This window comes from Podarcis erhardii (assembly GCF_964252035.2).
Source record: "Podarcis erhardii genome assembly, chromosome: 13".
Classification (NCBI taxonomy): Eukaryota; Metazoa; Chordata; class Lepidosauria; order Squamata; family Lacertidae; genus Podarcis; species Podarcis erhardii.
The window spans coordinates 15,375,673-15,402,701 of record NC_138502.1 but is presented as its reverse complement, the minus strand read 5'-3'; the positions used below and the strand labels follow the sequence as shown (position 1 = coordinate 15,402,701).

At 47.4% G+C, this 27,029-nt stretch overlaps 2 protein-coding genes across 10 annotated transcripts in view; both read right to left on the bottom strand.

Annotated features, from left to right (window-relative positions):
• Positions 1–134: 134 nt before the first annotated feature.
• Positions 135–2,085, bottom strand: LOC309327589 (fertilization-influencing membrane protein). The gene is made up of 4 exons (XM_081836902.1): positions 1,918–2,085; positions 843–986; positions 392–479; positions 135–248 (listed from the first exon to the last, which is right to left on the bottom strand). The coding sequence occupies exons 1-4, from the start codon at positions 2,066–2,068 to the stop codon at positions 221–223; spliced, it is 411 nt and encodes a 136-aa protein (XP_081693028.1). The 5' UTR covers positions 2,069–2,085; the 3' UTR covers positions 135–220.
• A 183-nt stretch (positions 2,086–2,268) lies between these two features.
• MVP (major vault protein) overlaps positions 2,269–27,029 on the bottom strand; it is a 26,817-nt gene continuing 2,056 nt past the window's right edge. For 3 of the 9 annotated variants that reach the window (XM_081836878.1, XM_081836877.1, XM_081836879.1), the window contains exons 2-18: positions 18,355–18,422; positions 17,825–17,954; positions 16,702–16,897; positions 16,052–16,175; positions 15,529–15,660; positions 15,350–15,444; positions 13,852–14,088; positions 13,305–13,430; positions 12,802–12,960; positions 10,985–11,223; positions 9,206–9,403; positions 7,745–7,880; positions 7,264–7,475; positions 5,997–6,113; positions 5,754–5,880; positions 3,834–4,022; positions 2,269–2,549 (exon numbers count right to left, since the gene is read on the bottom strand). In XM_081836878.1, coding sequence (XP_081693004.1) covers positions 2,427–2,549; positions 3,834–4,022; positions 5,754–5,880; positions 5,997–6,113; positions 7,264–7,475; positions 7,745–7,880; positions 9,206–9,403; positions 10,985–11,223; positions 12,802–12,960; positions 13,305–13,430; positions 13,852–14,088; positions 15,350–15,444; positions 15,529–15,660; positions 16,052–16,175; positions 16,702–16,897; positions 17,825–17,946 — 2,532 coding nt within the window. In that variant the 5' untranslated portion in view covers positions 17,947–17,954; positions 18,355–18,422 and the 3' untranslated portion in view covers positions 2,269–2,426. Of the gene's footprint in view, positions 2,550–3,833; positions 4,023–5,753; positions 5,881–5,996; positions 6,114–7,263; positions 7,476–7,744; positions 7,881–9,205; positions 9,404–10,984; positions 11,224–12,801; positions 12,961–13,304; positions 13,431–13,851; positions 14,089–15,349; positions 15,445–15,528; positions 15,661–16,051; positions 16,176–16,701; positions 16,898–17,824; positions 17,983–18,354; positions 18,423–18,545; positions 18,832–27,029 lie in introns of those variants that run through there. The other 6 variants (XM_081836880.1, XM_081836875.1, XM_081836881.1 and 3 more) reach the window with 6 other exon arrangements.

Here is a 27,029-nt window from a genome sequence, read left to right as displayed (position 1 = left end):
CGCTCGCAGTACTGAACTCAGGTCTGTCTGCTGTTTAAGCCCTCGTGTGCCCCATAAACCAAACCTGCCAATCCCAGCTCTCCTTCCCCCTTTGATTTTCCATTGGCACATCACACCAATTGTAAAAAAACCCCTCATTCAATAGCCTTTTATTGAACAGAGGAAAAGACAAAGAGTGGTTGGCTGGCTACAGAGCCGTATCTGCTGATCACCTGGATGTTTATCCTGCATTTGACTTCTTGAAGATCCTGAATGAAATTGCGGAATAAGAAGGAGGGGAGGGGGTGTCATTCCATCCGTGGAGGTGGGAGTAAATAATGAAATCCAAAGGCAATAAGGAGGCAGGGAGAATACTTGCAGCATAACATACACCGACCAAAACGACACGTACACTTTAGATATGATCTGATAGAGGAAGAACAGCAGGATGAGTATAATGGATCCCACTAGGATATAACGCAGCTGGTGAGGGAATGAACCTGTAGGGGACAGAGAAGAGGAGGGTTGGTTTGTCATGGGGAAATGGGGCAAGGCTAGAGCAGAGCTAGGGCAAGGAGGAGGAAGCCCAAAGCAGCCCTGAATCATTCTGGAAAGGGAGGACAGCAGAGGTTAGGCATAGAGCAGGGTGAATCAGGTCATTAGTCCAGCTAGCCTAATATGGTCAACTCAGGCCATCAGTGGCGCTCTGGATCTTTCCCAGCTCTAACCTGGAGATGCCAGGGATTGCACCTGCTGGGACTTGGTTCCTGCAAAGGCTGTGCTCAGCCACCTCCCCTGTAGGTGCTATTGGGGAGGGAGCGTTTGAGAGAGGGTCAAGAGACAGGAGTGGCAGGGGGACTCACTTGGGGGAATAAACTCAGGCTGCTCTCCAATGAGCTTGTAAACGGCAAGGATCTTCTTCTCATCCGTGTCGGGATAATCAAACCAGAGCGGCTGATGTCGGGACAAATCCGCCTCAGTGGCATTCCCCGGGTTTCCTGCACGAGCTGTGGGCCCCAAAAGCACCTCCCATCAGTGGGAACATTTAGCATTCCTGTGCTTAGTACATTTACCTCATTACATACACAAGCACACACAAAAATCTGTTTTCCAAGAAACATTTGCTACTAATTTCCTGTTCCACAAACAGTCACGCCCTTGCATTGCAGCAGCAATGAATATTTCTCTTCCAGCCAGCCACACAACACTAATGCTTTATCGTATCCCTGATTTAGGCCCCCACAACCCACCGCAAACTCCTTTTGGCCTCGCAAACAGTTGCCCCACACAGCCCTTTACTTTGCTTGGGCAAGAGAGGAAGTTAAAAAGCAGCAAATGTTTCCTGCTACAATCTGCCCTGCAAGATGAACGTGGAGAAGGAAAGAGGCCTCAGCAACCCAACATCATCAGAACCTTATTGGGACAATAATCTCCCCTGAGAGCCTACTTGGAAGCTACTGCGGTAATGGGGAATTTTGGCAGTAACCATATCACTTCAACAAGTATAACATGTAGTTTCAAAGGGCCTTAACTTGGTTGGTTCAGGGCTGGAACCATCCTTAGCCATATAAAAATAATGCAAGATTGTTGACACGTTTCTAGATCAGAATCCAAGGACTCCCTGTTATGGCTTTCAATTAAAGCAGTTTAAAATGAGTAGCGTGGAAATGCCCAGGGTCAAAATTATACTGTGGAGAGACCCTTCACACAGCCAGATGAAACATCCCAGGGTTCATAAGGCAAGGTCTAGGAAGCAGCTTTAAACCTAGATCAGTATTGTCTACCCCAACTGGCAGCAGCTCTCCAGCATCTCAGGTGCAAGGTCTTCCCCATCATCTCCTACTCCAGACCCTTTTCACGGGAGATGCAGAAACTGATCCTGCGATCTTCTGCCTGAAAGGAATAGCACTGAGCCATGGTCACTTCTGCAGCACTCACTGCTGCTGGGGATGAGTGGGGTGGAAGGAGGCCCAGTGGAGGAAGACCTGTGTATACCTGTCACAAGCAGAGGACTACTCAGGATCAGCTCGGAGAGATTTGTAAAAATGTACAGGAGCTGGAGTAGCAGAAATTGCCCTCTGCTCAGCATAGCTGCTCTCCTGGCCACACCCACTTTCTATGACCTCACAATGGATGTGCCTCCCATTTCTGACCAACACTCCCTCCTTTCCGGCCTTCACTTAAAAGCCAAGATTCTTCCCACCCACCCCCAACAAACCCAGGATCAATGTTCCCACAAGACGACAACTCCATACTTTAAATGAAAATGAGTAAGGCGATTACATGGAGTAGATTGCTTTAGTGTTTATTGTATACTTGTACAAAAAAAAAAGGCACATTCAAAGGAGGCTCCAATGGCCTGGGAAAATTATTACATTCTATGTTGTTTGCAAAGGTACTTAAAGAAAGCTTTCATCCGGAAGGGAAGCATCCATCTCCTGGATCTATCAGGTCTCAGAAGGCTTGGGCAAAATCCCCAACAATCCTCCTGCAGCTGTAAAAAGGTTGATAGGGGAAGAACCATCTGTGATGAGTGTGGATTGAATGCCCAGGCCTTGGAGTAGTTTTGCCTGCATGGAAGATAATTTATTTTATTAATAATAATATAATTAAATCTGTATACCACCCTTCATCCAAAGATCACAGGGCACAACCTAAAAACATAAAATGAGAACATAAAATAAAATAACAAAAACCAATAACCCCCCCTCCCACTAAGACATTTTAAAAGGCATAGAACATCAATCAGCCAAAAGCCTAGTTAAAGAGAAACATCTTCACCTGGTGCCTAAAGATATGTAAATGAAGGCACCAGGCAAGCTTCCCTGGAGAGGGCATTCCACAAATGGGGAGCCACCACAGAAATGGCCCATTCCTGTGTTGCCACCCTCCAGACATCTCATGGAGGAGTCACATGAAGAAGGCCTCAGAGGATGATTGCAGGGTCCAGGTTGGGTCATATGGGGAGAGGTAGTCCTGAGCCATTTAAAGCTTTAAAGGTCAAAACCAGCACTTTGAATTGGGCCCAGAAACTCATTGGCAGCCAGTGGAGTCGGGCCATGATCAGTGTAATATGCTCAAATCATCTTGCCCAGGTGAGCAGCCTGGCTGCCAAATTCTGCACCAGCTGAAATTTCCAAACCACCTTCAGAGGCAGCCCCACATATAATGCCTTGCAGTAATCTTATCTAGAGGTTACCAGAGCACAGAGAACCAAACTTAGGCTACCCCTCTGCAGATAGGGGTGCAGCTGGGCACTCAGGGCTACCCACTCCTAACTCCAGAAGGATACAGTGGTCAATGGTATTGAGAGCCACTGAGACGTCGAGGGGAATTAACAGGGACACATTTCCCCTGTCTCTCTCCCAACAGAGGTCATCATACAGGGCAACCAAAGCAGTTTCTGTGCCAAAACCAGACCTGAACCCCGACTGAAATGGATCTAGAAAATCATTTTCCTCCAAGAATGCCTGGATCTGGTCCGCGACCACCCGCTCAAGGACCTTGCCCAAGATTAGTGAGATAATTCATCAATCCCTTTGGCCAAAACATAGCAACCTCTTAGGATTCCCTGTTGCGAACACTCAGGTTCTGTTTTGCCCCCCACATCCCTCAAGTCCTTAGACCAGGTTAAGTTACTTGCTTTAGAAAAAGCTCAGTTATCTTCTACTCCACCTAGCAGGCCATCACCTGTTGCCAGATCCTTCCTAACGGAAGTCGCTAGCAAGGACTGAACTGGGACCAAGCACAAGCTTTGCGACTGAGCTATGGCTCCTTCCCTAATAAAAGTGACACACTTCTAAAGAACCCCTCCCTATTGCTCCAGAACCCTCTCTCCTCTCCTCGCTTCTCACCTGCATCTCTGGGCCGGCCACAGCAATGTCACGGATAGTGCTGGCCCCCAGCGCATTTATCACCGCCTCAAATTTCTTCACTTCAACAGCAGCCAGAGCCTCTGCCCGAGCCACGTCCAGCTCGGCCTGAGTCTTGCAGAAGCGCAGCTCTTGCTCTCGCGCTTGGTCCAGGCGCTTCAGTTCAGATTCCTGCAAGGGATGGTGGGGAAGAGAGTGCACAACATGCTCAGCACATGGGACAATGACAACCAGCATAAAAGGGTTTGGGTTGTTTTTCTGAAATAAACATTGCACCTAGGAGGACACATTGGTTTGGATCCAAACATCTGAGTGGAAGCCAAAGCAGTCCACTAGCACGGTTCCTTAGACCAGGAGCAGATGGCCTTGGATTACAACTCCCACCATTCCTTGCCACTGACCATGGTGGCCGATTATTATATATTATTGCAGATTTATCTATACGTCGCTTTTTCCCCTGGCAGGACTCAAGGTAGCTTGAGTTGGGAATTCACCAACATCTGGAGGGCCACAGTTTTTAAGCCAGCTCTAAGTTAAAACATCTGCACAAGAGCCCAGAAGTAGTGCAGCGTGTGGCATGCAATCTTAATAATTGGGTCTCATACTTCCAATTATGGAAGAGTTTTACACCAAAGGAAAAGCATTTATTATTATTATTTTCCACTTTTCTTTCCTGATGTCCTGGAGACAAGGGTATAAAGAGAGGCCCCACTTCGACAAGAGGAAGATGGCTTCTGTATACAGAAAGGCACTTCTGAATCCAGTCAATGTATTTAAATATTCAAACGTGCCACTAATACAGCCATCATTTCTTCTAAACAAATGTGGGCATCTGCCAGGGCCTAGAGCTTACCAAAGGAGCCACCGAGCCAAGGGCTCCTGGAATAGCTGAGCCATGGAATTTAAAAAGTCCTCCAGGTCAGGCGTTCCTGAGTGTAGTGTTCTTGATGTATTGATTAAGAAACATTTTCTTAATCAGGAATTTTTAATTCCACTCAGACAAGGGTAGAATGCTAGAGCTGAAATGGATCTCAGCATGCCATCCAACTCAACTCTATCTCCGTGCAAAAAAATCCACTACTGTAGCAAAATGCCCCAACCCTGGCAAGCGCTAGAGAACTGTGCTTACAAAACAGAGAACCAAAACAACGCTATTATTAGGCTAAAGGTGCAGTTATGAGTTAAGCACAGAAAGGAGGAGAGTAAGCAAGCTTCTGACAGTTGGGAGGGAAATTATAGCAGTTGGAAAAATGGCGAAATTGACTGCTAAATTACAAGGGCACAATGATGAAGTGTTTAAGGAGGAAATGAAACCACAGATGGATTTATCTATCAAATTATCACCCATACATGAAGTGGCAGGCAAGATTTGAAACAGAAGCTGTGGATTATTGAAACAGTTAATAAAAAGGAGTTAAAAAACAAACATCAGGAAAGGAGGGGTGGGAAGTCAAGAAAAAACTGTGTATGTATAAAAAAATGTTTGGTGACAAATGCTTTGGAGATTTTTTTAAAAAGAATACAAAAAAGAAGAAGAAATTATAGCAGTCAACATAGTTTTCAGATGAGTTTTCCCAGCAGCCCGCAGCACAGTGGTACCTTGGTTCCTGAACGGCTTAGCTGGCGAACAAATCGGCTCCTGAACGCCGCAACCCTGGAAGTGTTCCAGTTTGCGAACGTGGCTTCCGATTGAGTGCAGGAAGCTCCTGCAGCCAACTGGAAGCCACACTTTAGTTTTCGAATGGTTTTGGGAGTCAAATGGACTCCCAGAATGGATTAAGTTCGAGAACCAAGGTACCACTGCCCTTTGCTAGAGAGGGGAACAGGAGAGCCGCCATTGTCTTGGCGCCAAGAGGGAGGCAAGACTAGGAAAGAACCACAAGAGGACGCAGAGGAGCTCACCGTCTCTATGGCTGTAGCTTCGGCCTTCAGCTTGGCCTGCAGTACTGCCCCTTCACCTTCAATCCGGGCGGCTTCTGCCCGTGACTGGGCTTCAGCCTTTGCCGCCCCGGTGCTCTCGACCGCTGTGCTGTGGGGAGAGGAGGGAGGGAAGGTGAAGCCCCCCATGGCGTTATCTGCCACCGGGCCCATGCGACGCTCCGGGCCACTTCAGGGTTGGCCCCTTCTCAATCCTGACTTGCTCACCTCAGTGCTTCCAGCTCCAGCAGCTCCTTCCGGGCCCGTTCGGCCTCGGCCTGGTCAAGGATTTTCTGCCGCTCAAGACGCCCACGAGCCTCTTGCTCCAGCCTCTCTGCTTCGTGCCTGAGATGTGGGGGAAAGAAAATGGTGTCAGAGAAGGAAAAAACAGAAGGTCAGAGTGGGCAGGGCAGAGATTCATCCATTTGAAGGACTGCAAAAAAGTTGCTGCCCTCCTCTCTTGGTCTGAAGCTCTGGTGGTCTGAAAGGGAAAGGGTGTGGGAGAGACCACTTGCCACCTGTGGAAGGGTCAGGAAGATGGAGAGGGGCGAGTGAATAGGAAAAACTCCTTGTGGGGCTTGGATGTTTGGAAAGCAATAGATGTGGACACTTGGATGGAGTCAAGAAAGGAGCTTGGGAAGCCTTAAACTGCCCATGCAGCTGCCAAGACATGCTTGAAAGTGCGGCACCTCAATGACCTGCTGAAATTTCAGAAGCCAGAGAGATGCCCGAATCAGATTTCCGGTGGTTGCAGAGCCCGGTTTAGCTCCTTGCCTCTTCACGCAGCTAGCTAAAGCCGAACAAGCAACAGGACACAAGAGGGGTGTGTACAGCTGTTTCGTTTGCCCAGCAGAGAGGGCTGCTTGTCTTTGAATGAGAGCAGAGCAGAGCCCGGGGTCTGGACCGAAGAGATCATCCCCTCCCAAACCCCTAATTTTATTGTACCACTTGCGTGAGTTTTAATTGAGAGCTACTCTAGGAGCTAATCTTGGATGGAAAAAGAGCTATAACTGTGTAATTCCTGGTGGCCACAAAGACCAGCTTTAATTTGGTACAGGATTTTGAAATCTACATGCCATGTACATGCAAAATACTGGATGTGTGCGCACCGACTGGATATAGAAAACAGTCCTGCCTTTTTATAAAAGGAATGAGTTTTAGATTTTTCTGTTTTATTTTTAGGGTGGTTTTCATGTTGTCTTAAGTTGCTATGAATTACATTGGGTTTTGTTTTTTTTAAAAAAGCAACTAGCATGATTTCTAAGGATTTTCCAAAATGACACTGCATGTAGCATGATGCTCCAGAGTCAGAATTCTGGACAGATGGTTGTTTCATGGACATTTTGTCCTAACAGGGGAACAGGAATAACAGGCCAAAGAGGAGGAGGGACCAGGCAATGCTTTGGCCAAGGAAGTGTCACATGGATTGGAGCATAGCTGGGGAAGAGTCAGCTTGAGGCCCCCCCCCCGCCCCGCCCCCGGAGAGGTTCCCTACTTGGCAGCTGCCTCCTGAGAGTTGGTGGTGATCTCGATAGCCAGCTGGACGCTTTTCTGGAGGGCATCTCGCGTCCTCTGGTCCACGGGCTCCACACTCTGGATGTCAATGCTGCTGATGACGAGGCCGTTGGGGGCGAATCGGAGGGAGCCGCGCATGGTCCCTTCCCCATCGAAGCCAAACACGGCAGCACAGATCAGGCGGTTCGAGTTCTGGCAACATTTATTTCCAGTAAGAAATAGCATTTCACAACTTCCGCGCCAGCGAACGCATTAGTATAATGAACTGGGGAAATGACAATGCAAAACCAAGACCTGCCACTTTGCCTTAGGCAGCAAAATATATTGGTCTGGCCATGGATTTTGATGAATACAGGACTAAGGGTTCCCCCCCCCCCCAAACAGAAAGGGGAAAAAATAGAGACATATAAGTATTTGTGCCCTCCGAGTGACAGGAAGTCAAGGAGGAAAACACAGCTCACCTTATGGAAGTCGTCAAAAGTGACGGCAGCCACAGCCCCCCGGATACGCGAGGCCAGGGTCTTGCAGGCGTCACCAACAAAATCTGGGACGCTAAACAGGCGGGAAGCTTCAGCAGCAGAGGGGATCTCAAAGTGCCTGAGGGGGGAAATTGGTGGATATACTTGATAGTCCTCAGTTGTATAAACAAATAAAAAAATACATGACAGCAGCAGTGTGCAGTCAAGGTTCAGAGAGCCTGCCTGCCTTGGCACCACCACCTTCCAGTACTTATGGAACGGGACTTCAAGCAAAACACACTTGTCTTCCCTGACAGATACTGTTATCTGTCATCTCCCACAACTCTTAGCCAACTTGACCTGACCTCCCATGGCCCCACCTCATTCCTTCCCTCCAACTCACATTTTATCCATTGTGATCCTGCTGAAAAAATTACTTTGTGCCATATAAAATGCAGTGGAGACATGTTTGTGTTTCTGCCCTTTTACTTACATAAGTGGGTCAGGGTCTATTTCAAAACACACACACACACCCAGACCAGGAATGAGTGAGGGGTGGAAATGACAGCTTCTCCCTGGTACACACAACACACTTTGCTGCAGCCTTGCTGTGTGAAGTACCGTAGTTTTCTTTTGGCCGGTTTCCTTCCAGCCTGTCTGCCATGCTGGAACTGAGCCAGAGGACTGGGAGAAATGGCTTAAATACTACAGGGCACAATGAGGGAAGGTGGAGAATAAATCTGGGGAGCGAGGGGCGGGTTGCCCTCCACTCCATCATGTGTTCTTTCTCGTTTAAAAAAGAAATACACCCCACGTTTGCTTTACACGTGAACTGTAAAGACACATGCGTCTTCCCCCATCCTGTTTTATTTCATAGAATTATGGAGTTAGAAGGGGCCTCAGGGGTCACCTGGCCCAACCCCCTGCAATGCAGGATTCTTTCACCCAATGTGAGGCTTGAACCCAGAACCCTGAGATTAAGAATCTCATGTTTTACCAACTGAGCTAACCCAGAGGCTTCAAAAAAACCACATGAATTCTGGGAGGAGAATAAGGTACACAGTGTATGCCTGCGTGCGCTGGAAGAGTTATAGATAACATAAAAAAGAAACAAAAATACTCAGTTCTGTGCATACACTGGTACTTCGGGTTAAGAACTTAATTCGTTCCGGAGATCCATTCTTAACCTGAAACTGTTCTTAACCTGAGGTACCACTTTAGCTAATGGGGCCTCCTACTCCCGCCACACGATTTCTGTTCTCATCCTGAGGTAAAGTTCTTAAACCGAGGTACTATTTCTGGGTTAGCGGAGTCTGTAACCTGAAGTGTCTGTAACCTGAGGTAGCACTGTACTTTCAGCCCTCCATACTGTTATCAACATGTCCCCACCCCCCAGCACAACCCCCTCCTGGCCCACCTGAGGGTCTCCCTTCGGCCTCCCTTCAGCAGTAGTCTCCAACTCACCAGTTGTAAGCCAGCTGCAGCTGCAGGCGGGCATGGTCAGCCGTTTCAATGGTGACAACATCAGTGCAGAAATCCGGCCCCAGGAGGAGGCAGAGGGCGCGGCGAGCATGGGGGCGCTTGGGTCGGCCCCCCGACAGGCTGAGCACCGTGAACTGTTCATCTGGACCCAGAAGCACAAGTTCTGGCCCAAAGACCACCCTGAGGGGGAATAAAAGGGGGGGCATTAAACTTCACTTCCAACTGACTTGAAAATGAACTCTTGAAAGGAACATGGCACCTCCACCAGCACAGACCTTCACAGCCCGCCTACATCAGAGATGTTCCCAAGGACAGAACTGCCATCCACCCTAAACTCATTTGGTCCTGCTGAGACACTGATTTTCCACAACAGAAGTGGAGTAAAAAGCGGGATTTCGCAAAGCATTTAGAGCAGCACAGAACTGACCAGCGATGCCTGTCTTTATGACCTCAGTCCTTTCAAAATGCTTACTCACAAGGAAGTCCTGTTCAGAAAAGGTCTCCCACAAGGTTCATAAAATGTTTCCACTTGTTTTGCGGCTTCTTATTAAGAGTAGGATGAGTGATGAATCGCCCCCAGTTTTGAAAACACCTGATCCCATGTTAGGAGGTCCTTTCATTAGTGGCTTCCTTTCATTAATTCTAGTCTTCTAGAGAAACTCTCTAACTATAAGGAGCCTGTGGGCCTCACAGAAGCCCTCAGAAGGTTCAATACAGCTTTGCCTGCCCATCCTGGGCAGAATAAACCCGCTGTAAGGCAACCATGCTGTCAAAAGCTCATTGGGAAACAATAAGTGAGGAACGAGCTCTCAACCTAACCTACATTGCAGGGTTGCGGCAAAAATAAAATAAAATAAAAATGTGTGTATGCACATGTGCAAGAGCCATGGATGCTATCTCGAGTTCCTTGAGGGAAAGGCGGGATATGAACACAAAAGGATGCAGGCAAATGAATGAAAAATGAACAAGAGAGCTCGCCTAGAAGAAACCTTAGTCACACCATCTGCTTTTGGTGCCAAGGCTCTTGGAACAAGCACAGAGACAGAGCAGGTGGAACTAGCAGAAACTAGGGCTGCCATGTCACTGGCCAAGGTTTCCCGATACAGAACCAGAGGTTGCTAGCCAGGGGCCTGCAGAACCCCTTACAGGCGCCTTCCTCCAAGCCCAGTTCACCTGAAGAGTCTGCCACAGGGAGAATGCCAGGCGAGAGGCCACAAAACAAAGCAGGAATGCCTGCCGCCTTCAGGCCAAAGGGTTGGCTCTTTGAGGAGCCACCCTTCTCAGGCAAGGGGAAGGGGGCTTAGAGGAGCAAGTTCAAATTGGGAGGGTGGGGCTGCTAAGGCTTCATTCCACCATCAGCCGTTGCCAAGAAAAAGCTCACTCAGAGCTTCTCAGGGCGATGCTTTGCCTTGTGGGAAACTCCCACAGAACAGACCAGCAACCCCTCCACCTACGATTAAGGAGGAAAGGCTTCCTGTCGGGTCAGAGGCCACAAATTCCTGAAATTAATTCCCAAATGTAAGCCAGGGGTGGGGGAACTTGTGGTCAGCAGGCACCCAAGTCCCACCAGCTCCAGCCCAGCAAGGCCAAGGAACAGGAACAATGGGAGTTGTAGTCCAACAACATAATGGAAGAACATGGGCTTCCCAATTACTGAGTTAAGCAAGACCCTCAAATAACATACTGCTCCCCTCATATTTCATGTTTAGCTTTCTTCCAAGGGTGGAGGGAAATCTCACACTCCCTCATTGGTCCTCTCACCTGGACTTCCGCTCCTTGTAGTCGTACACTTGCACTGCGGCATTGTGGGGGACGTGGTAGGTCACGACCCGAGTCCGGTCACGGGCCGCCCCAGTGCCCCCTTCAGATGTATCCCTGGAACGATCAACAACAGCGTCCCTTCCGACAGTCAACAAGGCCTCCACGTGGGGCGGAAGCTCCTTCTCCCACAGCTCCTCATCCTGAGACAGCATGTAAGTGTGGCCAATTACAGCTCGGACCTGTGAGAGAAAGAGAGAGAGAGAGAGAGAGAGAGAGCGCGCGAGAGAGAGAGAGAGAGAGAGCGCGCACAGTCAGGAACTATGCTGAGCTCTGGTACAATAGATTGGAATATGCTGCAATAACATCATTGGCTGAAAAGCCTACCAGAATAACCTGGAATATTATATATTCACTTTACACAGCCTAGCAAACAAAATGGCTTCTTTCTTTCAAATGCTTTTTCTTTCTTTTTGGCAATTCATTTTTATTATTTTTGTGGGGGGGAGCAAGTACAAAAGCAAGGAACAAATAACCAACAAACATACTAAGCATTGGAAAGTATACTTTTTTCTCAATATATTTGAAAAAATAATGACAGAGGAAAGGAACCCAATTAGGCACTCTTAACTGGAGAGTGTTACAGTGGTGCCTCGCAAGACGAAAATAATCCGTTCTGCGAGTCTCTTCGTCTAGCGGTTTTTTCGTCTTGCGAAGCATCCCTATTAGCGGATTAGCGCTATTAGCGGTTTAGCGGCTATTAGCGTCTTAGCGGCTATTAGCGTCTTAGAAAAAGGGGGGGAGGGGAAAAACTCGCAAGACGTTTTCGTCTTGCGAAGCGCCTCGAAAAACGGAAAACCTTTCGTCTAGCGGGTTTTTCGTCTTGCGAGGCATTCGTCTTGCGGGGCACCACTCTACATCAAGTAGCGAATGTCTTGCCTTGAGAGCAGTAGTCTTCCCCATCATGTGGAAGGAGAAACTAGTGGGCTGGTTTGAGGCACATTCTGTTACACAGCATAAGAAAGGAACCACAATTCCTCATAATGGTTCCTTCTCGAAGGACCTCTGACCACCCTCTATAGTGTTGAGCAACCCTATGGCGCCCAGGAAGTACAACTGACCATGCATGGGCAACCAACCTTTCTGGAAAAACCTGTCCTAGCTATTCCAACGGTGTGCAACCTCCATGCCAAGAGAAATGCCTCTAATTCCTTAAAGTTTTCTGAGGGGGTTGTGCGCTTTCCGGGGATCAGAGAGCAAGCTTCGGTTCAGCTGCCCCAATAAGCTCAGAAAGAGTTGGGAAAATCTGACCCTGGAACCCTTTGACTTGAACACAGTCCCTCCAGGAGTGCCACGGGGGGCTCTTTCCTGACACCCTCTCCAGCGAAACAGCAAAACAGCTGGATTGCTGGAGGGACGTTTTACTGGGGTCTCCTGCCGGCGGAAAATGACCTTCAGCATTGCTTCTAGCAGAGGATCATATTCAAGGGACTCTCTCTCTAATCCCTGCAAAGGACCACAACCAAGGCACCAGAATAGAAGTCATATGATATCTTTTACACGTGTGTGTGTGTGAGAGAGTGAGTGAGTGAGAGAGAGAGAGGCCTGCTCTTAAGCTTCAACTGAAGAACGGTTAATAAATAATGTACACAAATACACAAACTGTGTCCAGAGTGCCACGATACTTTTGTTAGCAGTGACCTCTGGAGGTGTGTGTGTCTCAAGGGTGCTGCTAATTGGTGTGTTTAGGCTGCGCTGCGTAGAGGCTTCTCCAGGAGCAGCCGATATCCGGTAACCGCTGTCTTGCCTGCTCCACTCACCTTCCCCGTCTTGATATCCCGCACATAGATGCCCTCGTTCTCAGCCAGCGGGATGGAGTGGCGCCGCTCCAGCACTTCCACCTCGGCCGGCGGCACGTACTCCAGGGGCCCCCGGATCAGCCAACGGTCACCCGGCTTGTGCGTAACCTCCTCTCCGTCCTGGGTGCGAGGGAGAAAGACAACAGGGGGAAATGGCTCCTCCCGTGCCCACCTGCGTTGATGCCACCAGTCTTTTCCCCTGGCGCAAGCACAAGCTCACAGGGGTGGCCGGTGCCGATTAGCACTGGGAGGGCAGAAGGCAGGGAGGCCAGAGCCAATGAGAGGCAGAGCCAAGGAATCATAGTTTTGTCCCCCAACCTGCTGTTGCTGCCGAGACTAAAGAGGAGGCTGCTGACAGCCAGGGCCAGCCCCTGGACTGGTTGGGCTGGCGGTCACGCAATGGGGCAGCAGCGCCCCATGTGCTCCAGCGGACCTGCCCCCACTGCAAGCTCAGGTCCTCCTACCTCGTTTGTTTCTTCCAAGGGGCGAAGGGCACGGAGCAGGAGGCCCTCTTCTTCCGAAAGGATGTAAACGTCTTGGATGCCCTGCTCCAGCCACTCTCCAGGCTGCAGGAAGAACGATATCTCCCCCTGCGGAAACAGCAATGAGGGTTGGAGGAAATCAGAGAGGGAGGCAGCCAGCTTGAGAAACGTGGCGATTCTATTTTACAAAATGTATATACCACTTACTAGAACAAAAGACCTCCTAAGTGATGCGAGACAGTCTAAAGCAATAATTTAAAAATACCACAAAAACACACACAACATTATAAAACACTTGTACTCACTAAAACCACATATCACATGCTAAAATTAGATGCCTGGACTTGGTGAAACAATGAAGTTTTTAGCAGGCCCCTGCCTGATATCAGTATACAGATAAATAGATTCACCCTCCTACAGTGTAAAGAGATTGGCCGTAATTACTAGTGTGAAACTCCCATGGTGCTTTCTGAGATTTAAAGTACTGTGCCCCCAAAGTCCTCTGTGCTACGTGAGTTTGGGTGCATACCTTGATCACCTTCTTCTGTCCTAGCTGGGGTTTGCCATCTGCTCCAACTGGGTCACAAACCACGCAGTACTGGCAGCTGTTCAAGGTGGTGATATCGACAACACCCAGGACTTCCTCGTAAACATCAGGGATGTGGGCCTCGGTGTCAGCCATGGTGACCAGCCACTCTTCTCCTGTCTTCCGGGTAACACCCTGGGAGTCCCGGAACGTCTTTGAGGCCCGGAGGTGCAGTGCTTTCTATGAGGAGGGAAGGGGGAAAAAAGACAATGGCATGAATTTGTGGGGAAAGCCACCATTGTTTTTCCACATACTTTTCATACAAGTGACCTCCACACACACAGAATGACACAACTAGTCATTCTGGCTGGCTGTGGTAGCCAATCACTTTCTACTAGCCAGCTGTGATACTGTACCATCATACTTCAATAATATTCAGATGCATTAGGGGGAAAAAGATACGTAACTTCAGTCTGATGAAGTTATGTAACAACTCAGGTTTTATCTAGATTAATGAACATGTGCTTTAAAAAAAAATCTGTGATCCATTCCATGGCTTTTTGACCATTTTAAATTCTGTTCCCCCCCCCCCACATGCATAGACTGTATATATCTTCCTATATACATAAAAACCTAAGGTGCCATCATGTTCTGCAGTTCATGTGGTCACCAACAGGTGGCCACGCCAACTGCAGCATGGGCAGGGGTCAGCAACCTTTTCCAGCCGTGGACCCGTCCGTCCCTCAGACCATGTGGTAGACCGGACTATATTTTGAAAATAATAATAATAAACAAATTCCTATGCCCCACAAATAACCCAGAGATGCATTTTAAATAAAAGGACACATTCTACTCATGTAAAAACATGCTGATTCCCAGACCATACGTGGGCCGGACTGAGAAGGCAATTGGGCCGCATCCGCCCCCCGTGCCTTAGGTTGCCTACCCCTGAGCATGGGGAATGGTCTAGGTAGGCTGTTTAAAGGAACTATTTAACAGCTTGGCTTTTGAAAAACAGGGGGTCATCAGTACTTAGCTAATTGGGAACCACTGGGCTGGAGCACAAGTGAGCCATCTGAGGCCCTTTGCCTAATTTTACATGGCCCTAAGCTGAATTATATATTTAAAAAAAAAACTTTGCAAGTGGTCAGTTCAGAGCTCTGGCAAAAGATATTGGCCTCTTCCCTGGCAGTCTAATGAGCAGGGAGGGAGAAGCAGAGGGGGGCAAAAATAAAAGCTGTCCCACCCACTTGTTTGCTCTGACTCTGAAAATATTGTATTTTCAACCACCTGCAGGGTAATCAACTGTAAGTGCCTAGGCTGGAGAGCCAAGAGGTAGCTGATGAGTAATCACTTTCCCCTCAGAGCTGTTGCGATTCCCTGTTCTCCAAAGTATGGACCCTGAGCACTCTTAACAATAGCCTACAAAGCATCCTTGCTCAGCTACTTGACCCACATGCCTCCTCCACTCACCACGAGGGGCAACAAGCTCATCACTCACCTTTTCAGTCAGGACATAGGCATCAACGGTATCAACTACTTCCTCAAACACGCCTGGCAGGTAAGCCCCAACCCGCTTCACCAGCCACTCCTCACCTGTGAAGAAGAGGGAGTCACAAGGCAGGTCATATTGGAAAAACAGAACACCTTACAAGACTGCAGGTGGGATGGCAGGAATACCTGTCACGCGCTTATTGCCCTCTCTGTCCTTGCACTCTTTCCGTGCCTGAAGTCTTATGGCTTGGTTGGGCCGAATGATGGTGGCCTGGATAGTCTGCACAACTTCGACCTCCTTTTGTGGGATGTAGGTGCCTATGAACAACAAGGATGTTATACAAGAAGGTGGGCCTCAAACCACACAGATGAACTTTCATCAGGCCAGGCTGTTGGGTCCACCTATTGTCTAGTCCAGCGTTTCCCCAAATTTGGGTTTCTGGCTGGTTTTGGACTATAAATCCCATCATCCCTAGTTAGCCAGGGCCAGTAGTCAGGGATGATGGGAATTGTAGTCCATACAAAACAAAACTGGAAGACCAAGTTTGGGAAGCCCTGGTCTAGTCTGACCGGCAAAAGTCTCAGGTGAAGTCTCTTCACACCAACTCCTACCTGTTCCTTTTAACTGGGGAAGCCAGCCATCGAACCTGGAACTCTCTGCATACCAAGCATTTGTGCCACAACTGAACTTCAGTTTATTCTCACTTACCAGGCCCTTCAAACAACCATTCATCCCCAGCAACGTATTTGCCGCCATGGTCATCCTCAAAGTCCAAGAGGGCTTTCAGATGCAGGGCGGTGTTAGGCAGGACGACCTGCAGAGGTGTAACACCCTGGAGAGAGGGAGGGGGAGACAGTGAGCAAAGGGAGTCATAGCAACAGAACAATTCCCAGGTCAAAGGCTTTGTGCTCAGGTCCTGCTTTTGGATTAACACATGAAGATTTCCACTGGCATCCGGCTGGCCACTGTAAGAACAGGATGCTGGATGAAATGGGCAACTGGCCTGATCCACCAGGCACTTCTTATGTTCCGCTCCTCTGGAGAATCTCAAAATGCTGAATCTCAAAGGAACACCACACTGGATCAGGCCAAAGGCCTATCTGGTCCAGGATCCTGTTCTCACAGCGGCAGACCACATGCCCCTGCGAAGCCCCCAAGCAGGATCTGGGCGCAAGGTCCTGCTCATGATCCTAGCTATTGCTATTCAAATGTGTATTGTCTGTGATGATGGAGGTTAATGGAACCATCACGGCTAACAGCTGTAGGCCCAAACACATGTGCCCCACATCTAATGGCCCTCTGATTGTGCCCTCACTATGGGGCCCCACTGGGGAGAGAAGAAGCTCGCATGTCCTTACCTGCTGTAGCTCTTCCCCTGGGTACAGAGGGAAAGGGTCCTGAGTCAGTCTGATCTCTAGGTCGGCATGCCTCAGCCGCACCTGCCCCCCGACATTGAGCTCAACGGCACCATCTGCTCCTCGGACCACTGGATTGAGGATGACGCAGTAATAGCGCGGGGGGACCATCACCATCTTCACTGGGGCAAACACGATCCTGGAGCGGGAAGCAGGTTTGGAGGGAAGAATTAAAAGGCTCAGCTAGGACTCTCTGCAGCTGGGAAGAGATCTTATATCTGAGCTTGTTGGCAGCTCAGGTTTGGCAAAGTGACCTCATTATACCCGTAGTCTTGCAAGGACACTGAGGGGAAAGATGTGGCGGTATAAACCAGGTTTGAGTATAGCAAGAAGGGAGCTGAGAAAAGCATTTTGGTTTTGGCTTGTGCGTTATATACATCTTCACTCTTTCTCCCTTGTTAAAACTTGTTTAAAAAACAAAACCTCAATGCTTCCCCCTTCTCACCCTCTTCAGCCTCTCCCTATCGTTTTGTAAAGCACCACTTCTTTCCTCTCGGTGCCTCTCCTTTCTCACTCCATTGCCATGACCATTGTGCAACTGGATCTCCTCCACTTCGCTGACTTCATGCAAATCGCTTCCAAACCTACAACAGGGCTGTGCAGTGACAGACTAGTGCAAATAGAGTACAGAAAGGCGAATGTCCTTTGCACCTGAAGTAAGCTTCGGCCTAGGCAAGATTCCACAGCCATGCCTGTTGTAACATACCCAAGAACTTTAGAGTTCGGTTCGCCCTTTCTGGCATTGTTCTCTTTTAGCCATTTTAAGGTAACGATTCTGTTACTGTGGTCTCCCCTACGTATAAATAAAGCCAACTTATCGAAAACGAAAAACCCAAACCTTATGGTTAAGGGTGGGCGATGCCTCTCATAAACAACTATTAAAAAGTGAAGTGTGTATCTGTGGGAGGAAGAGAAAACGGAGAAGCAGGAAGAGGAGCATAACTACTGCAGGGAATTACTAACACTTGCCTCACTCACTGTTTGTGGCACTACTGGAGCCCTCCTGAGGAAAGGGGGCAAACAGAAACTACCCATCCGCTGCCCTCCTTTTTTGAGGCTTGCTCACCTCTCGTTGTCTTGGCGGATATAGGTCTTGGGTCCCACTTCCACTCGAGTCACATTTGAGTTCTGGTCCAAGACATGGATGTAATGGTATGGGGGGATCCGGATTATCGATTCAGCTGCCATCTCGACTCCTGAGAGCGGTTGTAAAGAGAGGGCAATCTGAATAGGATGAACCCGACAGAACTCTCCAGTTTAAAACGCTGCCCTGGGCACACCCTCGACTCCTGAGTCACCTTCGCACAGGCTTACCCCCAGGGGCAGGGCTTGGAGGAACTGTGCGACACCCTTTGTTTCCACATTGTGCTAAAACCAATGCCTTTCGCTGCACTTAATCCTTGAACAAACTGAGGGAGCCCAGCCCTGCCCTATTTTGCAGAAACCAATATACAGCAACAACCACAAGCCTGGATGGGGGTGCTACTAAGGGGACACACCCACTTCCACGGAGCAGAATCAAAGTCTCCAGGCAATTACAGGGAAAGTGCTTAGCAATCAGGCACATAAAAAGACTAGGACAGGAAGTTACAGGACCTGAATGTTGTTGGAAATATAAATCTCAGGCTAGACTTCTCGAACAGCTTAGCTGCAGCACTTGGTATCTGGGAGGGAGGGAGAAAAAGCAAGACAAATTAAATTTCCAGATAATGGCAGACGGAAGGATTCAGCAACTCCGAATTCCTCAAGCTCCAGCCTTGGAAGGGATTATTGCTTTTGTAACCAACCTCCCGATTCTAGATGGATAGCATCCAGAGCACATCCCAAGCAAAGACGTCGTCTAGCTAAAATGGAGTGGAATCTGCGAGAGGAGAAAACTTACTGCAGAGCAGAGCGCTTGTTTTCTGGAGAGTTTTGCAGCCAGGAATTCCCCCTGAAGCTTTCGGTTCCTGGTAAAGGAGGAGCAAAGTAGCGAGTGGGAGAGAACCTTTTAAAGGGAAAGCAGATTGCTAAATGGATGGTGCAATTTAATTTATGACCCTAACAGCATGGAAGGAATCATAAGGGCAGGGGTCACACCTTGAAAGAATGGGGAGAAGAGACATTGGTAGTTGCATCCCCTAACCATCATATTGGGAGTTCTTAGTCACGACAAACTTATCAAACGGAACTGGGACTGTTCATAATAGAAGTGTGGCCACACATCTCAGCCACCATTATGTTACTGAAGCTGGTTCCTACTTCTCATAGCCTAGTTCTGGATTTGCCTCACTATGCTTAAGTAGCTTCCTAATTCCCAGTTCCTTATCTGATGAAAGTTCAAAACACTAAGAAAGAAATGTATGTCCCTGAATTGAATCACAAGGTAAGTATACTGACCCCACATTCCTCCATTTTCAGGGGACCCTTCCCTTTGGGACAAGCAATGATTTTCTATAATCTTAAGGGTTGTAGCCAATGTTAATCCTGCTCAGAGCAGACCCATGGAAGTCAATGGACATGGCTAACTTAGACGCAATCATTTCAATGAGGCTACTCATTGAGTAGGACTAGTGTTGGACGCAGCCCAAAAGGACCATCTTTGCACAACCCTCCTAAATGTGTGATAACATGTGACAATAAAAAAGCAAGGAACTGAGAGCCAGCAACTCAGGATAAGGTTTGGGACCACATAAAGCATGCACCTGCACAACTGGGAGACTGTCTTCTAATGAAATGTTGATGAATCCTCTGGGTGCAAGGAACAGCCAAGTGCATATCTGCACAGGGACAATAGCCCAAAAATGTAAATATATATGTCCCTTGCACCCCAAGTAAGCTCTGAGCTAGATGGAATTCAACACCATCTTACAGAGGACACTCCCCCAGAAGCACAACTTTGTGGTGCTCAGAGCTTATTCTGGGATGTGAACTCCTAGCTCCTTATTTCCCTCCTACATCTTTTGGCTATTATTCATACGTGAATATGCACTTGACAGTGGCTTATTATCATGGGAAGCTTTGGAGCAGGCAGGATTCAATGCCGTATTGTAGAGAACAGCCTTCTGGATGTTTGGGAACTGGTAACCAACTTCAGCATCATGCCTACAATGGTTGTGGGCGCTGCAGTGTCAGGCAAAGAAAGAGAGGGTGGGGATCAGGGCCGGCCCATCCGTGAGGCAAGGTGAGGCAACCACTGTCTTGATCCAAAGGTGAACTGTTCTGGAAGCTCTGCTAATGCCACCTTGGTAGTTGAGATAACCCCACAATTAATTGGTAGTTGTTGCAGCAATGAGCTCCTATACAGTGGTACCTTGGGTTACATACGCTTCAGGTTACATACGCTTCAGGTTACAGACTCTGCTAACCCAAAAATATTACCTCGGGTTAAGAACTTTGTTTCAGGATGAGAACAGAAATCGTGCAGCGGTGGCGCAGCAGCAGCAGGAGGCCCCATTAACTAAAGTGGTGCTTCAGGTTAAGAACAATTTCAGGTTAAGAACAGACCTCCAGAACGAATTAAGTTCTTAACCCGAGGTACCACTGTATATGCATTTGCTTTGTTATAGGCTAATGGGCTTCCTTTGATGTTATCCTTATATGTGGGCTTGGGGTGCGGGGCTCTGAGTCCAGAAAGGCGAACTAGCTGTAAGATTTGGGTATTTGCCACCTATGCCTTCACCTAGTCAGGTGGAGTGATGGAAGTCCAGGCCAAAGTGACAAATGCTGCTTTGTGTGTAAGTAATATAAGCAGATTTGCTTGGGTGCGGACAAACCATGTCCTCACTGCAGTGTCTGTCCCACATCTGCAAAGGCTGGGAGACGCTGGCAGGCTGTTTTGCTGAAATCTGCAACTTTCTTTTAATAAAACACCAGAACAGTTCACTCTGGCATTTTTTAACCTCCTTCTTTGGTACCCCTGCACCCAACCACTCTCACAAGCCCTCCTTTGGGTCTGCCACCTCAGGCAGCAGGATCCACGGGGGCAGCAGATCCAGCCTGCAAGGAAAGCACCACCCATGGTGGCAATGACGGCAGAGCCCCCTCATGCCCGCTCTACAGCAGCCTCTTGACAAACAGGAGGTGCTGTGGGTCTCCCTCCCACCCTTGTTCCCAATGTAGAACTTCACTCCTTCCTTTTCCCCTGGCAGTGGGGAGGCACCATTTTGTGGTTTGCCTCAGGTGCCAAAATGTCTTGAGCCGGCCCTGATGGAGAATAACAGCTGAAGTTTGAGCAGTGGTGGGAAACACTTCACTTGTTGAAAGCCTGTCCTTTACATAGCTGTAAAGTCACAAGGGAATTCCCATGCGAGGGAAGTGGCCTACCAGATATCGTATCATATCCTTCCTACCAGATATTGTATAATCCCACTCACATATAAAGATACTTGAGACTGACTTGCTGTAAGGTTACCAGATTTTTTTCAATGAATTTGGAGACACTTTTCAACTTAAATGGATTTTGCATGGGGACTGATTTGTAAATCCGGGGACTGTCCCCGGGAAACAGGGATGTCTGGTAACCTTAACTTACTGGGGTATTACGATACGATACGATATCTTTATTGTCATTGTCCCTTGCGGAACAATGAAATTGAAAAACTACATAAAACTACCACAAAACTACATAAAACTACCACAAAACTACATAAAACTACCACAAAACTACATAAAACATTCAAAACCCCCTAAAAAACTCTAAAACCCCATTTTAAAATACACTATACTACAGAGACCACTTATGCTGTGTTTAGAACCAGAATTGCATTAGCGTAGAAACTGTTTTTCAGGCGGCGAGTCCTGGCCTTTATAACCCTATACCTTCTTTCAGAAGGCAGAAGCTGAAAGAGATCATTTCTGGGGTGCGTACTATCATGTGCTATCTCTGCCGCTTTCTTATGGCACCTGGCAGCATAGATTTGATCTAAGGTGGGAAGAGTGCACCCAGTAATTCTCTCTGCAGTCTTTACAACCCTGGATAGCATTGTTTTTTCCCTGGCCGTGCAGCTCCCAAACCACACGCACAGACCATAAGTTAGTACGCTCTCCACAGTGCAATGGTAGAATGCCATCAACAGGTCCTTTGAGAGATTGTTTTTCCGGAGGATTCTCAGAAAATATAACCTCTGCTGTGCTCTCTTCACCAGGTCTTTGCTGTTCTCTCCCCAGGTTAGGTTGTCTCTCAACTCCATTCCCAGAAATCGAAACACTGAGACCTGTTCCACGCACTTCCCCTCAATAATAAGTGGCTGAATATTCAATTTACATTTCCTAAAGTCCACAATGATCTCTTTTGTTTTCTTTAAGTTAAGCAGTAAGTTGTTTTTCCTGCACCACTCCCCCAACTGCTCAACTTCCTTCCTACAGGCCGTCTCCCCCTCTCCAGCCGTAATTAAACCAACCACCGTTGTATCATCTGCGAACTTAATGATCTTATTACTAGGGTATTTGGGGGCACAGTCAGCTGTACAGAGCGTGTATAAAAGCGGGCTCAACACGCACCCCTGCGGCGTCCCCGTATTTGTGATGAGATCCGCAGAGACGTGGGAACCCAACCTGACCCTTTGGGAACGGTTTGATAGAAAGTCTAATATCCACCTGCACAAGCATGGTGGAAGTCCCAGGTCTAATAATTTGGGCACCAATCTATGCGGAAGAATAGTATTAAATGCAGAACTAAAGTCTACAAATAACAATCTCGCGTAGTTCCCTTGCTTCTCCAAATGAGTCAGGACAGCATGTAAAGCCATTGCCCCAGCATCCTCTGTGGATCTCTTTGCCTTGTACACAAACTGGTAAGGGTCAAGTCCCACTGGCAGACAAGATAAGATGCGCTTCCTCACCAGTTTTTCGAAACATTTCATTATAATGGGTGTCAGCGCCACAGGGCGAAAATCATTCAGACTGTCTATCTTTGATGTTTTTGGCAGGGGTATAATGGTAGCAGATTTCAGACAGGGTGGAACAGTGGCTTGGGCCAGAGACTGGTTAAAAATCTTTGTAAAGATTCCTGCTAGTTGGTCCAAACAATCTCTTAGCACCCTGCCAGCCACCCCATCTGGGCCCATAGCCTTCCTCGTGTTTACCTCCTTTAATAATCGCCTCACTTCTCCCTCTTCCACCCTGGCAGCATTTCCTGTAGGTAGTGACGCCAATAGCTCTGGCATCCCTGTTGGAGTCACTGTTGGTGTCACCTCAAATCGGGCAAAGAAGGTATTCAACTCTCCCACCAAGGAAGCAGTACTCTCTACCACTGATGAATTCCTTGATTTATAACCAGTCAGATGTTGGACTCCCTGCCACATTTGTCTAGTATCATGATTTCTCAGATGGACCTCAATTTTTCCTCTGTACTCTGCTTTTGCTTTCCTGATACCCCTCTTCAAGTTTGCTCTTTCTATGCCATACAATACCCGGTCCCCAGTTCTAAAAGCAGAATTTCTGGCCTTCAATAATCTCCTAACCTCTCCTGTCATCCAGGGCTTCCTATTCGGATACAACTTAACATACTTTTCCCTGGTGACATTTGCTGTGCAGAATCTAATATAATCCAGGACCGTTGATGTATAAGTTTCTGGATCTTCATGGTCGAAGATATTCCAGTCGGTCTCCTGGAAACAGTCCTGCAGTTGCTGAGAGGCTCCCTCAGGCCACACCGTAACCATCCGTGTTTGTATCTGGCCTTGTTTCCTGAGGGGTGTGTATACTGGTGTCAGAAGCAGGGACACACATGATCTGAACCACCGAGGTGCGCCAAGGTCTTGACCTCATATGCCCGTCTAATGTTCGTATACACCTTGTAAAGAGTATTTTCTCCCCTTGTTGCACACTCAATGTGCTGATGGAATTTTGGGAGTACTGCCCTCACATCTGTGTGATTGAAGTCCCCCGCAATAATGTGCACAGCCTCCGGGTACCTGCTCAATTTAGCATTGATGTTTTCGTGCATACTGCTCATGGCCCTGCATGCTTTTGCAGTTGGTGCTATGTATTGCAGTTGGTGCTATTAAAATTGTTAAGAGATTTTCTACTTGACTTAGAAGCATTTTTATATATCATGCTGGGATAGGTGGGTCTGATGAAAACTTGTAAAAAATTATGAAATTCGGCCTGGTTATTTACTTCTCAAGTTACATAACTCCTTCAATAAACAAAGAGGCTAGCAACCCAATTGCTAAAAGCTGGCAAATTACCAATGACTATTTTAGGGCAGGGCTCCCTTTTTAACAGTTGCATGAAAGGAGGGAATGCAGCAGAATGCTGCTTTTTCAGTCACTTCAACAATGAGGGGAAGACTATAGGGCAGCAGTTAAAGGCACAGGAGCCCTAGCACAGTTGGCCACCCTAACCTACCCTACATCCAGCATAATCATTCAACTTCAGATAGAAAAGTTTTTAGCATTCACAGTGAATTGTAGCTGTTTTAGGGACCAAGGAATCTCTGCCTGAGATGTCATCCTACAATTCTTATGTTCCTTTGGGGCAAAGCACTGGTGCCTAAACTGCTTTACATTTGTGTAATAGATGCACACTTGGTATGCTGTACTGTATCAGACTACCTGGGTACATCTAGGAATACATATTTCTCTTTAAGTGGTTGAATAATTTACCCATGGGTATGAGCTCAAGCTTTGAATCCTTGCTTCAAATCTAGACAATTATTTCTTACAACACAATCCTAACCATGTCTACTCAGAAGTGAATCAATCCAAGTGAATCAATGGGATTTACTCTTAGGTATACAGGATTAGGATTGCAGTCATAGCCTCATCTCAATTTATCCATTTGTCAAAAACATTAGCCCAACTACTGTTGTCTATGCTCTGGTAACCACTAGATTAGATTACTGCAATGAGCTATATGTGGGGCTGCCTCTGAAGATGGGTTTGGATGCTTCAGCTGGTGCAGAATTCAGCAGCCAGGTTACTCACCAGGGCAAGACTGTTTGAACATGACACTGATCCTGGCTTGACTGCACTAGCTGCAAATTAGTTTCTGGGCCTAATTCAAAGTCCTGGTACTGGACCACAATACCCCAAAGACCACCTCTTCCCATATGATCCGACCCAGACCGTGATCATCTTCCAAGGCCCTTCTTCATGTGCCTCCTCCATGAGAGATCTGGAGGGTGACTGGCAACACAACAGGCCTTCTTGTTTGTTTGCTCTCCCCAGGGAGGTCCGCCTGGTGCCTTCATTACATTTCTCTACAACCAGCCCTTTGCTGTGTGTGGCAGGGAGGGGAGCATTGCTGGTTTTTTTGTTTTTATCATATATTTTGTAGTTTTTTATCTTTTATTTGTGTTGTGAACCACCCCTGAGATTTTCAGATGGCGGGCAATATACAAATGAAAAAGAAAAGCCAACCTCAAAACATTATTTTATCAATTACAGAAGCAATGTATGAGAAATTATTTCAGCACCTCTCTGGTTATTGGATACACAAAACGGCTTGGGGGAGAAATTCATTGAAATTCTAGCTTGAAGAGGAGCCTCCTATATTATTCCTTTTTTCCTTACAGTGCTTCCCCTCCCACACCTTCTTGTATGGGATGTACTTTTCTTCAAGTCCACTAAGATCACAAGAGGTCTACAATATAATTATCAGTTAAATACTTTATTTAGTTTAATTGAAGGTGGGAATTCCTGGTTACTTTTGATGCTTTATTTTCTTCCTTCTTACACATTAACAGTAAAAAAAGAGGGAAGGCATCAGTCGCAGGGATATAAGACTGAATAATATATACGTTTTTAAAAATTAAACCCAACGTGCTTCATTAATTCTTCAACAGGAACACTCTTGAGCAACTGCTTTCAATCCTGGCCTCTTCACATTTATTGCAAACATGAAACAATGCGGACTGAAATTCGCTCACAGGCGGCACTGCTGGCGCTCAGGCAGCGTAAAATGGAGATCACAACTCATACGGGAAACGAGGGGAGGCGGCAAATCGCGAGGTGCTTTTACTACGCATGCGGCAAACGCATACTGCATTCTTCACGGCAGTCGGAAGACGCAGGCGTCCCGCTGCGCATGCGCTCTCCGAGGCTTTAGGAGCATGCGCATTGATTTATTTACACTATATAGCCGCGCGCGCGACACAGCCAGCGAGCTGTACTGCGCACGAGCGTATTGTTTTCGCAGAGCCTCCGCATCGGTCTATGCACGGCTCACTGCTACGCCCCCGTTCCTCCCAAAGCGCATGCGTATTTTCCTTCTTTTCAGACTACGGTACTGAACTGCTGCAAAACGCATGCGCGCTGAGAAATAGCTTCCAAAACAAGACAAATTCTGTAGCGTAACGTCACCTAGTCTGTTGTTGTTGTTTTTTAATTTAAGGTATACTAATAGTCCACTTCAGCCATTTGAAAGGTGCACCAGAAAAACAAAAGCGTGTCATTTTGGGGGGTTAATCTGCCAGCCATTTCCTCTGCCGTCACATCCAAGCAAACTGCGTGACCTCACTTGTGCGGCAAACATTCCACTTCGACTCCTGTTTACTTGGAAGCCCTAAGCAGCGACCCTAAGCATATTTGTGCCTGTGAGTAAACATCATTCAACATAGAAGGCTTTGCTTTTGAAACCACGCACAGGACTGCACAGCAGGGCTGCACTCAAAGTCCCTCTTTGCCGAGTCCCATTGACTATGAAATTGAGCTGCAATTCTATACCCACTCATAACCAACAGTTATATTTTGGAATATGCATGATCCAGGAGCAGGGCCACACATTGTCATTGTTAGAAAATGTTTATTTTCACCTCCACCACCACCACTTAAGTATTTGAAGCATCTTCCTATTATATAGCGATTATAATAGCGATACATTGTAATCCCTCAAAAGCACTCCTCAATTTGCCCAGCTCAGTGCTACAAAGGCTACAACAAATAGGTTGTAAACTTGTGTTTTGGGTTGGCTTTAAAACAGAGAAGTTATCAGAATCATTCAAGACACAGGCTTGTGGAAGATTGGTTATTGGAAGATTTTTTAAAAAGTCCAACTCAAAACCAAGCAGAGGCTTTGAGAAAATATGTTGACAGCATCCATATAGAAGTCTGACGCTCAGTGGTTTGTGGTTACAGAGTGCAATTCAAGCCAGGAGACAGTGTGCTATAGAGGTTAGTATCCTTGTAGTACAAGGAAGACTCATAGTGTTCAAATTCCCATTGGCCCATGAAGCTCTGGGTGACCTTGGAGTTGTCATTATCTGGAACTTATCCCACAGGGTATCAAGTACTCCACTTGAACTCCTTGGAGGACAAGAATATTATAAAAGTAGTAAAATAGCATAT